The sequence below is a fragment of the Polistes dominula genome, unplaced genomic scaffold, assembly GCF_049000335.1.
Source record: "Polistes dominula isolate Pdom_NZ unplaced genomic scaffold, Pdom_raw_medaka contig_75, whole genome shotgun sequence".
In the NCBI taxonomy this organism is placed as follows: Eukaryota; Metazoa; Arthropoda; class Insecta; order Hymenoptera; family Vespidae; genus Polistes; species Polistes dominula.
The window spans coordinates 3949506-3965990 of NW_028301003.1; the positions used below are offsets into that span (position 1 = coordinate 3949506).

The 16485-nt window shown below is 25.5% G+C and overlaps 1 protein-coding gene across 1 annotated transcript; it reads left to right on the top strand.

The window, feature by feature from the left end:
- Positions 1-867: 867 nt before the first annotated feature.
- LOC107070929 (uncharacterized) lies at positions 868-16376 on the top strand. Its single transcript, XM_089173977.1, has 5 exons — positions 868-1000; positions 9018-9273; positions 9346-9639; positions 9725-10085; positions 16009-16376. The coding sequence occupies exons 2-5, from the start codon at positions 9043-9045 to the stop codon at positions 16143-16145; spliced, it is 1023 nt and encodes a 340-aa protein (XP_089030103.1). The 5' UTR covers positions 868-1000; positions 9018-9042; the 3' UTR covers positions 16146-16376.
- The last annotated feature ends 109 nt before the right edge of the window (positions 16377-16485 follow it).

A 16485-nucleotide genomic window follows, 5' to 3' on the forward strand; every position in this document is an offset into this window, starting at 1 on the left:
TAGAGAAATTTGCTGACGTTGGAACCCTTTCTATCTTTCTCTAACCAACACCTACACATACACAGATTTATATAGAAAGAGTGAGTGAGAGAGAAAGAAACAACTTTGTCCCTTTCTCGAGGGAGGATTACGCAAACCGGCAACAACATTTCTCAGCATTATGCTTCTGTGTATAAATGTTTCCATATTATATCGCAACGTTGCTGAGTTGTGCACACCCAACGTCAGCCATATTGTCAGAGAACTGAGTGAGATAGATTGTCTAACTTATACGTGTCTATGTGTGTATATGTGTAAATGTTTCCAATAGAACAAAGATAGATAGATAATATTACAACTTGGTGCTGCATCTGCACCAATGCCACGCACATTACCAGGGATGAAATACGCGTCTATGTCTAGGTGTAGGTGTTTGCAATTGAACAAAGATAGATAGATAGATAGATAGATAATATTGTAACTTGCATGCCACATTAACAGGGTGAGATATTATTTATATATGTATGTGTGTGAGTGTTTGCAATTGAACAAGGATAGATATAGATAGATAAATATAGGATAGAAGATATGCGCGCGTGTGCAAAAGTGAGAAAGACATAAACCACAAAGAGGGGCTTGGCGTTTCCATCGAAAAGGGTGGGAGGGAAAGGGGAGCAAGAGGGGGTGGTTGGTTCAGGATTCTCGTTACACCGGTTGGCTGCTGGAATCGTGTTAGATGTTGGAGTGGGCTGAGTTTTACGCTTGGAATAAATTCCCCTCTTCTCCAATACTCCTCTCTCTCTCTCTCATTCTATAATTCACCTACGCAACACACACACACACATTGCTACGATCGAGCTCACAGTCCAACCAAACTCCGACTACGACTCCGACTCCAACTCGACGCCGTGTTTTTCGCCGATTGAATCAATTAAAGTGGAAAAAGTCCTGGGGTAAAATATTCGAGACGTGTCCTTCTCATCGTACACCACACCACTCCAACACATTCAACATATACAACGTACGTATATTCCCTACTCGAATTCGTCCTCTTCCTCCTTTTCTACCTACCACCACCACCACCACCATCACCACCACCACCACTACCAGTAACACCACCGTCACTCACCCCAAACTCAACCCCCACCTTTCCTATTCCATCGATATACCACGATCTAGTTTTGTTTTATTTTTTTCCAAGGTGGGTTGGTACTTTTATAACTGATCGTCGAACAATTTTTTTTCTCTCTCTCTCTCTTTTTGGTTCTCTTCAATTTATCGATGAGAACCAAGCATGGGTTGTACTTATACAAAAAAAATCTTCTTCGTTTGTTACTTTCCTCTATTATTTTTTTCCGTATGCAGTTTTAGGGCTTTTTTTATTCTGTCATTGAAATATTTTGTTAAGAATTTATTAAATGTAACAAATTTAATATTTATTAAATAGCAAACGATTATTTGCATTACTGTAATCCGTTAAATTGCATTTAACCTTCTCATTGATATTACAAGTAAGAGAATGTTAGTATAAAAGAAGATTACAAAAAAAAAATGGTTTCCTCGAGTCACGAGAGAAGCACGAACGATATCATATGAACAGCAAATGGTATCTTATGGTGTGCTGTTGTGTGGTATGGTTGTGCAAGGAAGAAACGTTTCGAGTTTACACAGTTAATGCGATTCGGTTATTAATGGGGGAAAAATAAAATACAAAATATTCATAAATGAGGTGTAGGAAGGAAGGAAGAAAAGGATTGGAGGTATGGGAATGCAAAGTAGTGGGGGTACAGTCAAGGTAAAAGTATGGAAACTGTGTAAGAACAGCATGTTGTAGATTCGAAACCAAAAAAAGTAGCAGAAGTGTCAGGCAACAGGATTTAATCTCTTAATTACCAAAGGATATACTTGCTTACTTGTTTGGTTGGTTGGTTGGTTGGTTGCATTTTGCATTGGTGGTGGGTTAAGTAAAAGTAAGGATTAGTCGTAACACTACTCTAATAATCTCACCATCCGGCTTGTTTGTTAAATAATATCATCGCTACCCGGATAAAGGTTAGGTACAAGTAACTACCATAATCGTCTCTTCAAATAACTCTGTGTTACTATTACACGTTGAAGGATTCACTATCGTATTTCACATATCAAGTTATATTATTAAATATTTTATTATTTAAATATTTCAAATGATAAATGCTAAATTATATTTCAAGGACTCACAAGTTGAACATTAAATTGGCCTAATAGTTTTAGTCAGGATACCTCACATGTGCCACGTGTGTTTAATCAAGTTAAGAATTTATATAAAACAGAGAGAGGATGATCTTGAATGATGCCGCCTCCGGAGCTGGGTTGGCATAAAACTCGGTTACATAAAACAGACATAAGAGACTAAAAGAAGCCCTTTTTATTCGTTATTAACCCTTCCCTCCTACAATTCGTCACAACCTCTTAAGACACCTACCATCCACCACTTCTCCACCAGCACCACCACACCTACTTAGGAAAAAAAAGGCTTGTTTAACAATGGTAGAAGATGGGGGAAGCCTTTTGAAGAAATTCTTTACATATGCATAGATCCCATAGTGGAATATCAAAAGATACCATAAAAGATCGTCTACGTTCTCAAGAACAGGAAGTTAACCCTTTTCTTATCCATTCTACGTCATAACAGTGGCTTCCTTTTAAATAGATTCGTAAGGTACCATCTTTGATTATTCTTATGTTGAATGAATTAACGTTGATGATTTTTTATATAAATTCCCATTGATTTTTGTTGTTTGTTCTTTTAAAAAATGTTTATAACAATATTTGAATTATGGGTTAAATTCATGTATAAAAGTTTCTAATATTTCTCACGGATTAGACAAGAAAATTGTAGAAAGTTCTATACTTTCACCTTCCAACAAATCCTTGAATTCTTTCTACTATGAATTATAGAAAAATCTGTAGAAGAGAAAACGAAGTATTCCTTTGAATGAAACCAACACACTATTATGATAAAAATCAATAGTAAAAACCATAATCGTATATTTCTAAAGTTTATTTTGAAGAACGATGATCACCTTTTGTCAATGTTCTATAATAAAATTGAATGACCCAGTGAGATATATTTGAAAGAGAAGAAAAGATACGTTTCATTGTTAAATGTCTGCTTATTGTGTCAAAAATCTTCTTCTTCTTCTTCTTCTTCGTTGTAAAATTGTAAATCAATTTTTTTTTGTCCCTAATATGTTGTGACACTTTCGAAAAATTTTGAAAGAAAATAAAACTTTCATTCAAGCAACAAAGTCGAATAAATTATAAATGATGGAACAGTTTGAAAGTTGCTTGTTGAATACCTTAAATAATTTGGATAAAAAATTGTTCATATTACGAGGACACACACCCAGTATAAGAAAAAATTTTTTTTTATTTTATCAAAATCCCCCTTTTATTTTTGTCTCCCTTTTTTCGCGTCATCTCGTCTCGATACATGAGGGCCAAGTACACGCATCGCATAATAAACATAGTCAAACTCTCGTGACAATAATCAAGGAAATTGAATAGCTCAGCATGCACGCAGCGCAATATTCAATGGATACTACTCACTTTTATGTATATGTGTTTGTATATGTGTGTTGTTGCACCCGCCGCGATATTTCCCGTGCAAATAAATACGAAACCTAGTGGTGGATTTAATCGATGGGAACACTCATGCTACTCGGAACAAAAGTATTATAGAATGATTTTATTTTTTTTTCTTCTTGTTGTTAAAATCTAATCACAAAAAAACACAAAAGTAAATCTTTTGAATAAAATTTAAAAATTAGTTTTAATTTTTTTTTTTTTTTTTTAATATTAAAGGATTAGAAAACAATCCTTTTGTAGATGTGTGTCCCCAATTATATTCAATTCGTTCAGTTTTGGTTCGATCTATCCCGGAACAGTTAGGAATCCACTGAATTGTATGAGATATACGAGAGGAAACCTGTCAATTAGGAATTCCTCGTTTTAGTTTCCCGATAGCTGCTGAATCAGTCTTTCTGTAGTATTCGTTCGCAGAAATGTGTCAGCTAATTGCAACATAGAACAATTTTAACGACAAGGAAGTTATACGTCAATCATTTTTCAAATTTCTTTAAACTCTGACACTTATCATCACTTATCATACCTTTCATTTCAAATATTCCAACAAGTTTTATGATAATTCAATAAATAAATTAAATAAATACAACCAAACAAGTCAATTCAAATACTCAACTATGAAACAATAAAATAAAATAATAATAATAATAATAATAATAATAATAATAATAATAATAATAATAATAATAATAATAATAATAATAATAATAATAATAATAATAATAATAATAATAATAATAATAATAATAATAATAATAATAATAATAATAATAATAATAATAATAATAATAATAATAATAATAATAATAATAATAATAATAATAATAATAATAATAATAATAATAATAATAATAATAATAATAATAATAATAATAATAATAATAATAATAATAATAATAATAATAATAATAATAATAATAATAATAATAATAATAATAATAATAATAATAATAATAATAATAATAATAATAATAATAATAATAATAATAATAATAATAATAATAATAATAATAATAATAATAATAATAATAATAATAATAATAATAATAATAATAATAATAATAATAATAATAATAATAATAATAATAATAATAATAATAATAATAATAATAATAATAATAATAATAATAATAATAATAATAATAATAATAATAATAATAATAATAATAATAATAATAATAATAATAATAATAATAATAATAATAATAATAATAATAATAATAATAATAATAATAATAATAATAATAATAATAATAATAATAATAATAATAATAATAATAATAATAATAATAATAATAATAATAATAATAATAATAATAATAATAATAATAATAATAATAATAATAATAATAATAATAATAATAATAATAATAATAATAATAATAATAATAATAATAATAATAATAATAATAATAATAATAATAATAATAATAATAATAATAATAATAATAATAATAATAATAATAATAATAATAATAATAATAATAATAATAATAATAATAATAATAATAATAATAATAATAATAATAATAATAATAATAATAATAATAATAATAATAATAATAATAATAATAATAATAATAATAATAATAATAATAATAATAATAATAATAATAATAATAATAATAATAATAATAATAATAATAATAATAAAAATAATAATAATAATAATAATAATAATAATAATAATAATAATAATAATAATAATAATAATAATAATAATAATAATAATAATAATAATAATAATAATAATAATAATAATAATAATAATAATAATAATAATAATAATAATAATAATAATAATAATAATAATAATAATAATAATAATAATAATAATAATAATAATAATAATAATAATAATAATAATAATAATAATAATAATAATAATAATAATAATAATAATAATAATAATAATAATAATAATAATAATAATAATAATAATAATAATAATAATAATAATAATAATAATAATAATAATAATAATAATAATAATAATAATAATAATAATAATAATAATAATAATAATAATAATAATAATAATAATAATAATAATAATAATAATAATAATAATAATAATAATAATAATAATAATAATAATAATAATAATAATAATAATAATAATAATAATAATAATAATAATAATAATAATAATAATAATAATAATAATAATAATAATAATAATAATAATAATAATAATAATAATAATAATAATAATAATAATAATAATAATAATAATAATAATAATAATAATAATAATAATAATAATAATAATAATAATAATAATAATAATAATAATAATAATAATAATAATAATAATAATAATAATAATAATAATAATAATAATAATAATAATAATAATAATAATAATAATAATAATAATAATAATAATAATAATAATAATAATAATAATAATAATAATAATAATAATAATAATAATAATAATAATAATAATAATAATAATAATAATAATAATAATAATAATAATAATAATAATAATAATAATAATAATAATAATAATAATAATAATAATAATAATAATAATAATAATAATAATAATAATAATAATAATAATAATAATAATAATAATAATAATAATAATAATAATAATTAGAAACAATATTCAAAACAATCCATAATTTATATGTGTTATATAAGTAAAGTATATAATTATAATATTATTAAATACTTTACAAATATTATATAATATAAAAAAAATATATATACAATATCTTATAATATTATTATATAATATTATTAAAATATTTAATTTAAATATTTTAAATTAATTCAAATAAACAATTTTGAATATTTTAAACCTGTGAGTCTTTGAAATATAATAATTTAACATTTAGCATTTTAAATACTTTAAAATTAATTCAACATACATTAAACTAAACTTAAACTAAAATTTAAAAAAGTAAAATTAACATACATTAAAGTTAATTCAACAAATTTTCTATAAAAATTAATACAATTTGTAATAATTTATAGCCTATCATAAAACTTGTAATATTTATAGTTACATAAAAGTAGGTAAAAAAAAATATATTGTTTAAAGCACGTGTCTGAATTGTACTCAACAAGTTGAATAATTTTAAAAAGATGAACACCCACCGCGGCAATCGTGTTTAGATCATTTTTTTCTTAAAGAGGACACCGTAAATTTGTCAACCCAGTGGGACTTGGGACTCGTCGACGTGACAGATCTTTGTCCCTAAAGAAAAACTTAGTGAGTTCCTTGAAGGAAGAATCAATGGAAAGTTAGAAAAAGATTTGGAAAGTTGCGTTTGAATGTTCGTTTGATACTGTTATCAATGTGTTGGTGCTGTTTGGTTAGATCAACCCTGGGATCAACCCTGAAATCAACAGGGGAGGTGTTCTGGACACATGTACGACAAGCGTGACCCTCCTGGTGCGAGCACCCCTACAACCCTTTCTACTCTTAAGCCCTTTTAGTATAATAAAACGTTCTTTATAGTTTACCCTTTACATGTTTTCATTAATCTATAAATAATTTTATTTTTATACTACTCGGAATATTTGTTTTAAAGTATGCTCGCATATTTTCTAAGTTTTTAACTTGTCGAAGTGATTTTTTGGAATATTAATTATTTTCCTAGGATGTTTTAGGACAAAATTTGACAACAAATAATTATCTCGGTATATTCAAAATAAATTAAAGAATTTAAACAATTTATTTCGAATTCTCTTATAGGAAATAAGAAACGAAACATGTTAGTCAAAGAGGATCAACAAAGATAATTTCTAGTTTTTTGACCTGATTGCTAAAAAAAAAGATCAAATTATACTCAGTAATATAATATTAGAACATTATTTTTGTTGTAACAATAACTTCAACTTTTAAAGAATAACCGAAACAATAGACTAAATATTCTCGGATAGGTTTCCCATAGAATTTGATACTTAAAAAACACCATCCTATTTTTTTAGAAACAAAAGAATGATATATTATTATTGGAGTTATAACTTTGGAAAAAACTACAAAATGAATAAATGGAACAACATTTCGTGATTTGTTCTCCATCAGGTTTCTAAATTTGAATCTACCATAAAATTTCAACTAAATGAAGAACAATAAATTGTATAATTTAATAAAAGAATTAGTTGAAACATATTGCAAATTAAAACCCTAATAAAAAATGATACGACCAGTGTAGTCAAATTTACCATCCAGAACTTTGCTGTTTGTAGAATTCGAAAACTAAAAAATACTAGGGATGAATTTTTAAAGAAAAAGAAATAAAACGTTTAAAATATTGAAGGGGAGAGGGTAAAAGAAATTGTACAAAAAAAAATTCTGATAGGGTAAAATCCCGTGGGCACAATGATTTATGAGATTGGAACAAACCAAACATAACATTTTATGGAAAAACTCTTGTGGAGACTTCTGGTGTTACTTCTATTCTATTTCTTTTTGTTCCTTTTTTTTATTTTTTTTTATTAAACTGGTATCTTTTCTTTTCGTTTAGCAGTTTTTGAAGAAACAGATTTCTCAGTTCCTTTTTTACCCTTCATTTGAAAACTGGTTTTAGATAGTTTTCTTAATATTTTATTTGAAAACGCAAAGGATTTAATAACTTAAATATATTAAATTATATTAATTATTATATTTAATAACTATAATAAATTATATATTAAATTATATTAATATAATTATATTATATTATTATAATTTCTAATTTATATTTTATTTTATTTTATATTATTATTTTATATATATACATATATTATTTTTATTTTATACTATATTATTATATTATTATTAATATAATTATATTATACATATAATTATATTATTTTTAATAACTTAAATATATTATATTATATTAAATACATTTAATAATTTATTCTGAATATTAGATTAAACGAATGATTAATTAAAGATTCAACAACACATTCACAAATCGCGAATTGTTTATTTACTGTATTTAATATAATAGAGAAGGTTATAATGTCGAAATCGTCACATAATTTGTCAACATAATTTGAATATTAAGGTAATATTTATCGAATGTCAAGTTAGTCAAGTTCGCGACACAGTTAAATCCTAATGTATCTCACGCGTTATACAAAAAGTAATATAAAACAAAACAAAATTCAAAAATGGAGTGCACCGAGTTATTGAATATTTCCAAGACTAGAATTAACAAATATTCCTTTGAAATGGAAGAAAATTATATCATACATGTTTTGTGTCGAGTATTAAAGGAAGACGAGATTCAATTATTGAATATCACGTGTCAAAAATGTAACATAGAATACTCAACGTTGAGTAATCTTTATCTATGTTATGTTAAATTTAATATAATACGTTGTGAAACTGACGAATACAACACCGAATTTATCGTTAAATCTGAACCAAGTGATAGACCAATGGCGTTACAAATTTACAGGAGAGAAAAATTATTTGAAACTGAAATGTTCATGTATTTAAGAGTATTGGAAAAGATGTATCATTTGACATGTGAAAGATTTGGACCTAAATTAATTTATTGTTCTAACAATACCAGAACATTAGTCCTCGATAGTTTATCTTTTCATGGGTATCGTATGATGGATCGTTGGAATGGCTTGCCCAAAGATTATTGTAATTTGGCTATCAGAAAATTAGCTGTTTTTCATGCTTTATCTGTTGCCGTTTGCGAAAAGGTAATTTCAACTGTTAACTTATTATGAATTTGACCTTAACAACTGATGTAAACATTAGTTTTATTTTTGTAGAATCCGGAATGGCCTACCATGTTGCGTGGTGGAATACTAGCCAATCCTTCAGATAATTTTGTTAAATTTTGTGAAAAAAGTATACGCAATGTAAGTTGCAAAATACGTGAATGGGGTCCAGAATATTTCATTGCTGCTGATAAAATAGAAAAATTTGCTAATGAAATCAAAATGAATGGAAAACAAATTTACGAGTATGATTTTGATGAATTTTGTGTTATCAATCATGGTGATTTTTCAATAGATAATCTCATGTTTCGTCATTCTACAAATCAACCCAACGATGTTATATTTGTATGATGTTTTTTTTTTAAGAACTATACTGTAGTTATTATTATTTTTATTAATAATAATGTGTGATGATTTAATAATTTTGTAGGTAGATTTTCAAAGATCCTGTTACACATCACCGGTCATAGATTTGATTCATTTTTTCAATACCTGTCCAGAAATAAAAATTAAATACACGAGGGAGTATAATTTGTTGTCAAATTATTTAAACATATTAACATACTCCATGCAAATTTTTCATTGCAATACCAGACCTCCAACATTGGCAGAAATAGAAAAGGCTATGGAAAAAAGACGACTTTATATAATTATTGTTGGATTGGTGTTGTATCCTCGTATGGTGGTTAGACAAAAAAATAAGAAAGAAAGTTGGGAAGATGTGTTGGGTAATTTAAATGGTGATACTAAACTGGACATATTCAATGAACCACTTGCAATCGAATCTATTCGTAAGTTTATCAAATTTATGGAACTCAAAGGTTTTTTGGATTAATTACGTGATCATTATAAGTCAATACTTATATTTAAATTTAAGTAAAAAAAAAAACACAAAGATAGTAGTAACACTAATATTATTAGGATTTGTTAAACTTCAATTTTAAAATTTGATAATCATCTGAAAATGATGATAATGATCTTTTTTTAAACAAAAAAAAACAAGAAACATTTAAGACATTTTAAGATCATAACCTGTCTCCCTTTAACATAAAACAAAAAAACATAACGGATATTTTGATATTTGAAAAATTCATTCATGTGACATAAAGAAAAAAAATAAAGAAAGAACATGAGATGACATTTTTATGAGAAAACCAAAAGATCATTGGGGTATCATTTAAAGATCTAACATGAATAAAGGTTAAGAAGAAGAAGAGGAAAATGGTCAGAAATGGTAAACGGGAAGACGCATACAATTACGTTAACCAACCGGTAGCAATTGATTTATGATAGGACAGTAAGAGTGAGAGAGAAAGATAGAGAGAGAGAACAACACATTGGTCAAAATGTATTTTTTTTTTTTTCTAGAATTGGTAACCTAGATCTGCATAGAATGAAATTGTTGTGGCAAGTGACTCTCTCCTCGGTAGGAGGGTTTAGTTAACCATTTCCCATATATACCTAAATGTCCAGAAAATATCTAACGAATGAAGTTAACTTTTTAAACCTATGGAAAAACGACACTAAAATCCAAACGTAAGATCTTAGATTTCGATCTTTCATGGAAAAAATTGACCATTCCTTCTAAGACCATTAAATTCTTCTTCTTCTTTTCTTTTTCACAAACAACCAACAGAATGATGCCAAAGAGAGATGGAGGGGGAGGTTGTCTGGTTAGTTGGTTGGTTGGTTTTTGCTCATACCATTTTATTCTTCCCATTGACTACTACTTTCTTTCTTTCCTCTTTCTCATTTTATGCACACGATCATCTGTTTTGTTGAATGTTAGAAACGTTAAGGAGTTAGCCAATAGGAGACACGAAAATATTCAGTAAATCATGCTAATATTACACAATAGGTGAATTTGGTTCTCTGCACGAGATTACTGTCTAACGAAATGGTTTAAGGGGAGGGGGATGGTTGTAATGGTCAAGAATTAAAACGGAACTTGAGAGAGGGGGGTGGGAACGAATGAAGAATCGAATGATAATCAAATGTTCTGTTGTAAACGTTTTGCCATAAGCGTGCACTTAAAAATGAACGAACTGAACAAAAGAAAAGGAAGAAAAAGGACAAATGAATTTGTTCGTGAGGACATTTGTGAAATAGGGATGGGGTGGTGGTATTGTGAAGGATATTGAGGTCATCGAGTCCCCGTCATAGTCGTAGTCGTGGGCATCGTTTTGTTCAAAATTCCGGTAGCTCGTAGTCCCATTTGTCACGAATGAGGTGCAGTGCAGAGAATGGGACAACTAAAAAGTTGTAACTTAGGTGAGGGTGGCAAAAGGTAAAGGGGAGGAGGGGTTTGTTCTTTCCATATTTTATCCCACGTTTCAAATATTTCCCTTTTTCTCTTTTTCTTCTTTTGATATTTGAGAAGACTAACTTTTAAATACTATAGTCTGTCGCGTGTTAGGTTGGTCAGAATGTTTGACTTGGATTTATTTTCTACTTGGCTAATATTACATTTTTTTTTTTTTATGAAAGAAACGATAGTTTTTTTATTTCTCAGATGATTATGATTTTACAATTTATATAATGATTTTTTTTAGTAAATAATAACTAACGAAATTTATCGTGGCATTTTGTTTTGTCTATGTGAGTGTTTATGAATGAAATATTAAAAAATATAAGAATAAAAATGAAAAAAATCTTTGATACTAGTTTATCAAGACAAAAATAACATTTCAATCATTGTAAATATAGAATTATATTATATGTAAATATAGAAAATTTCGTACCTATATATATATAGTGTTTGTTAGAAACTGCATAAATGTGTTTTGTTATGCAGCACATAAGTTAGGGTTAGGGGGATGATAGAAAAAGGATGGACTTTGTGAAGAGGAAGAATAAAAAAGGAAAAGAAAGAAAAAGAAAGAATAAAAAAAAGATTTCTTAAGATAGTTATTATATCGTGAAAGAGGTGTGGTAAAAAAAAATTAATCCTACGATTTTTCACATCTTAGAAACTTAAAATATTTTCGACTAAACTTATCCGTCAATGTCTTAAACGACGAATGACATTCTTTTGTCCGTCAAATTCTAAAGACGATGGATAAATTTGGAAGTATAGTATTTTCTTAAATCATTCATAATATATATATATGTGTGTGTGTGTGTGTGTGTGTGTGTGTTGATTAATACGCTCAACAAAGCGTTTTAGAAATCTGTTGAATATTACACACACACATAATATATATATATGTATTTATATTTCATATTTTTTCTTTTCTTTTCCTTTCCTTTCCTTTTTATTCTTTTTTGTCAAAGGAAAAAATTCTTAACGTAAAAAATCAAAATGGTTTTGACATTAATTGGATTATATGGATTTGTGTGAGGAAAAATAAATAAATAGGATGAAAACAATTTTTTTTAAGATTAAATACTTTGTTATGCGTGCTATAGAAGGATTGAAAAAATATCTGGACGATTTTTATCATTATTATTATTACTAGAATAGATTTTAATATTCTTTGTTTAATTTTATTATTATTGAAAGACTACTACTACTACTATTATTATTATTATTTGTGTAAAACGTCTTCTAATATAATTTGTAATATTTTAAAATATCATAAGAAATATTTAAATCTATTCACATTTAATATATACATATGTATATATATATATATATATATATATATATATATATATATAACAATATTGTACATTATTTTTTGTAAATAGTTTCAAACATTATTTTAATAAAATTATATTATTTTAACATATGTAGAGCATCACATATATAAATTAACCCTAATTCGAATTTAAAAAATTATTATTATTACATTATATATTATAAATATATATTTATATATTATATTAATATATAATTATATATTATATATTATTATATTATTATACTTGTAGAATATTTAAAAGTTTTTCTTAGTATAGTTTTTAATTCTTAAAATTAAAGTTTCATTAAATTTGAAATTCAATTTAAAATAAAATATTACAATTTTTAAAATTTTATTATTAATATTATTTGTTAAGTTTCACGCGTGTTTTATTTTCTTTACATTCATAATAAAGTTCTACGTTTTAATATGGCGTGGATTTTGGAAAATAAATGGTATTTAAAATCCTATTATAATTTTTAATTTTTAAATATTATCAATGAATTATTATTATTATTATTATTATTATTATTAATATTATTTGTTAAGTTTCACGTGTTTTATTTTCTTTACGTTCATAATGAAGTTCAACGTTTTATAATGGCATTGTAAATGTAATTTCCAAAATCTAATGGATTTTGTAAAATAAATGGTATTTTTGAGATCAATTGATTTTGGTAAAGATAGAAGAGAGGTTTATAGTGATTTGCGTTTATGGTGTTTGGAATTCAGTAGCTTCGGGGTAGAGTTTTCGATAGTAGGGATCCCACGACCACCCGAACGAAGACCCGCATCTTGACATCCGCCGGTAGCTATTTAGCAATAATTTACTCCTGTCTATACACACAAATATACATTGAGATATATATATATATATATACAAAAGAATAAATGTAAGCCGATGAAATTCAACGTCAAAATGAAAGAAGAACTATAGAGTCAGTGATATTTAAACGTGGAATCTTTCTCAATCCCACGGGTATATTGTTATTTAATGATAATCTTCACACATACATACACAAAGATATATCACGTATATAAACACACACGAGTAAGTAAGGGTGGTAAGAAAAAGAAATAAAAAGAAAAAATCGCGGAGAAAATTCTCTCAGTTGACGTAAATATACCCGTATATTTCACCATGGGAATTATTCATTATTCTAAAAGAGTGGGGATAATTCTACCACGAGTATATACCTCGTTCCTTACCCTTCTTCACCTTGTTTTTTTTTTAGATCATTTTTATTTTTTTTCTTAAAAATAAAATAATATTCTTTCTTGTTATATAAGAAATTTCAATTGAATTTTTTTAATTTGTTGAATATTTGCTAATAGAAATTAATTTATGCAACCTCTAGAGGGTAAAATAAAATAAAATAAAATAAAATAAAAACTATAAAATATTGGTCACAAATTTTCTCAAATGTTTCTAACACAATAATGATTTATAAAAAAAATTCATTGATGAACAAATTTGTACATATTTTGTTATAATTCTTTAGTATTTTTGATAAACAAAATGATGTAAATCAATTTTATTTCCATCATTTTTTTTTTGCTATATAACACACACATAAGTTATGAATGTATATACTCGTAGGTAGGAATGAATTTGTAAGAGTTTATGAAGATTGTATTATATATGAGAGATCATGGAAGCCAAACGCGATTATGATCGACAATACGATACAAAGAATGGTGTTATAGGGTTCATGTAAACGTATTGAATCAGGCACGTGTCCTGTCGTTCGTTCGATAACTGATATAGTTGTATCATTGCACGCCACGTGACGTTGCACGTTAACAAACTCGTATTATATATCTCTCTTCCCTTTCCCTTCCCCTCCATTCCCATCCATTCCATTCTCTTCTTCTCTTTCAAGACCCAAAGCCAACTATTTTCATTGATATCTATTTATCTATCTTGTACTAACCGATAAAGATTGTTTCAAATCAATTTTATCTAATTTTTTCAAAAATTTTATTTCAATGTTAATGAAATTTATTTATTTTTTTATTTTTAACAAATTTTTACATATTATTATTTTATTATTTTATTATTTATTTTATATTATGTATTATTATTTTATTATTTTACTATTCATTTCATTAGTACTGAAAATATTTTATAATTTTATTATTCATTCCATATTATACATCATTATTTAATAATTTTATTATTCATTTCATTGGTATTGAAAATACAATATAGATTGAACAATATTCGTATTTAATTATTAATTGTTTAAATGTATTTGTTATTAGATAGTTGGATCACGTTAGAATTTATAATAATAAAAATAAAATAAAATGTTAATACCATTTAAAGATAGTCTGGTTCAAGACTATATTGAATATTCCATTAGAAGTTGTCAAAGTTGATCAATGTTCTACAAGTTTCTATACTTTCTCACGAATAAATCCCTAGGAATATATATTTCACATAGTATCCTTTTTTTTCTTTCCCCCTCTCCTCTTTCTTTCAACATTTCCAGTTTCTACGTTACCGAGAAAACATTCAAAGAAAAGATTAAGAAAAACTTACAAAATAAGAAACAGAAACATAAGAAGAAGAAGAAGAAGGAGAAGGAGAAGGAGAAGAAGAAGAAGAAGAAGAAGAAGAAGAAGAAGAAGAAGATAAAGAAGATGAAGGAAAGAAACATATAGAAAGAAAATATATATATATATATATATATATAATAATAATAATAATAAAAATAATAAAAGTGTTACATGTAAGAAGTGTTACATAGAGAAACTGGTCATCCGAGATCTACAACGTACGACAGGGTCCAACGTGTCCCCATAATAGTGTCAATTTATTCTCTTTATTTCTCTCTCTCTCTCTCTCTCTCGCTTCGTTTTTTTTCTACGTTTTTTATTTCACTTCATTCCCTGTTTGTTTCTCAGGAAAAAGCTTTTATTTTGTAGCACGCAAGTAACAACTTACGGGTAAGATAAAGGGATGTTGTATACAAAAGTGGATGATGGCCTCCGTTTGTACACGTACATATGTATACACACGCATGCACACATATACTAGGAATATATAAAACGATGTGTTTTTGATGTCAGCCTTCTTCTCTTTCAGCGAACAAGAAAAATAACATAAAAAGAATTTTTACCGAGAAGAAGAAGAAGAAGAACGGTAACAAGCAGAAAAAGAAAAAAAGGCTCGAAATCGAAATACTCGGACATCTACTATGGAGAGTACCGCCCTTCTTTTAAAAAAAAACCTTCGTGTCAATATGATTTTATATTTATCGTGAAAAAAAAAAACAGAACAAAATTTTTTTGAACAATTTTTAACACATTGAGCGCCACGTGAATTCTTAGAGAAATTCTCGTCCGGCCATGGGCGTTACTTTGTATTGAAAAAATAGTTGAACGTGTCAGCCACATGTGACTGACGTGGCGCTCAACATGTTCAATGAATAAACGATCAAAAGTTAGAGGTTAGGTTTTGTAGTTTTTTTTTATCAATAAATTATCCCCACATTCGTTTGAACTGTCTCAATCATTTTGTTTTACATTAATAAAATATGGAAGGTTGTGTTGAACAATAGAA

Excerpts from the sequence above, each read along its gene's own strand:
- LOC107070929 (XM_089173977.1), top strand. The coding sequence starts at position 9,043 with ATGTTCATGTATTTAAGAGTATTGGAAAAGATGTATCATTTGACATGT. Across the intron at positions 9,274-9,345 it reads CTGTTGCCGTTTGCGAAAAG|AATCCGGAATGGCCTACCAT; the intron begins GTAATTTCAACT and ends TTATTTTTGTAG. Across the intron at positions 9,640-9,724 it reads AACCCAACGATGTTATATTT|GTAGATTTTCAAAGATCCTG; the intron begins GTATGATGTTTT and ends ATAATTTTGTAG.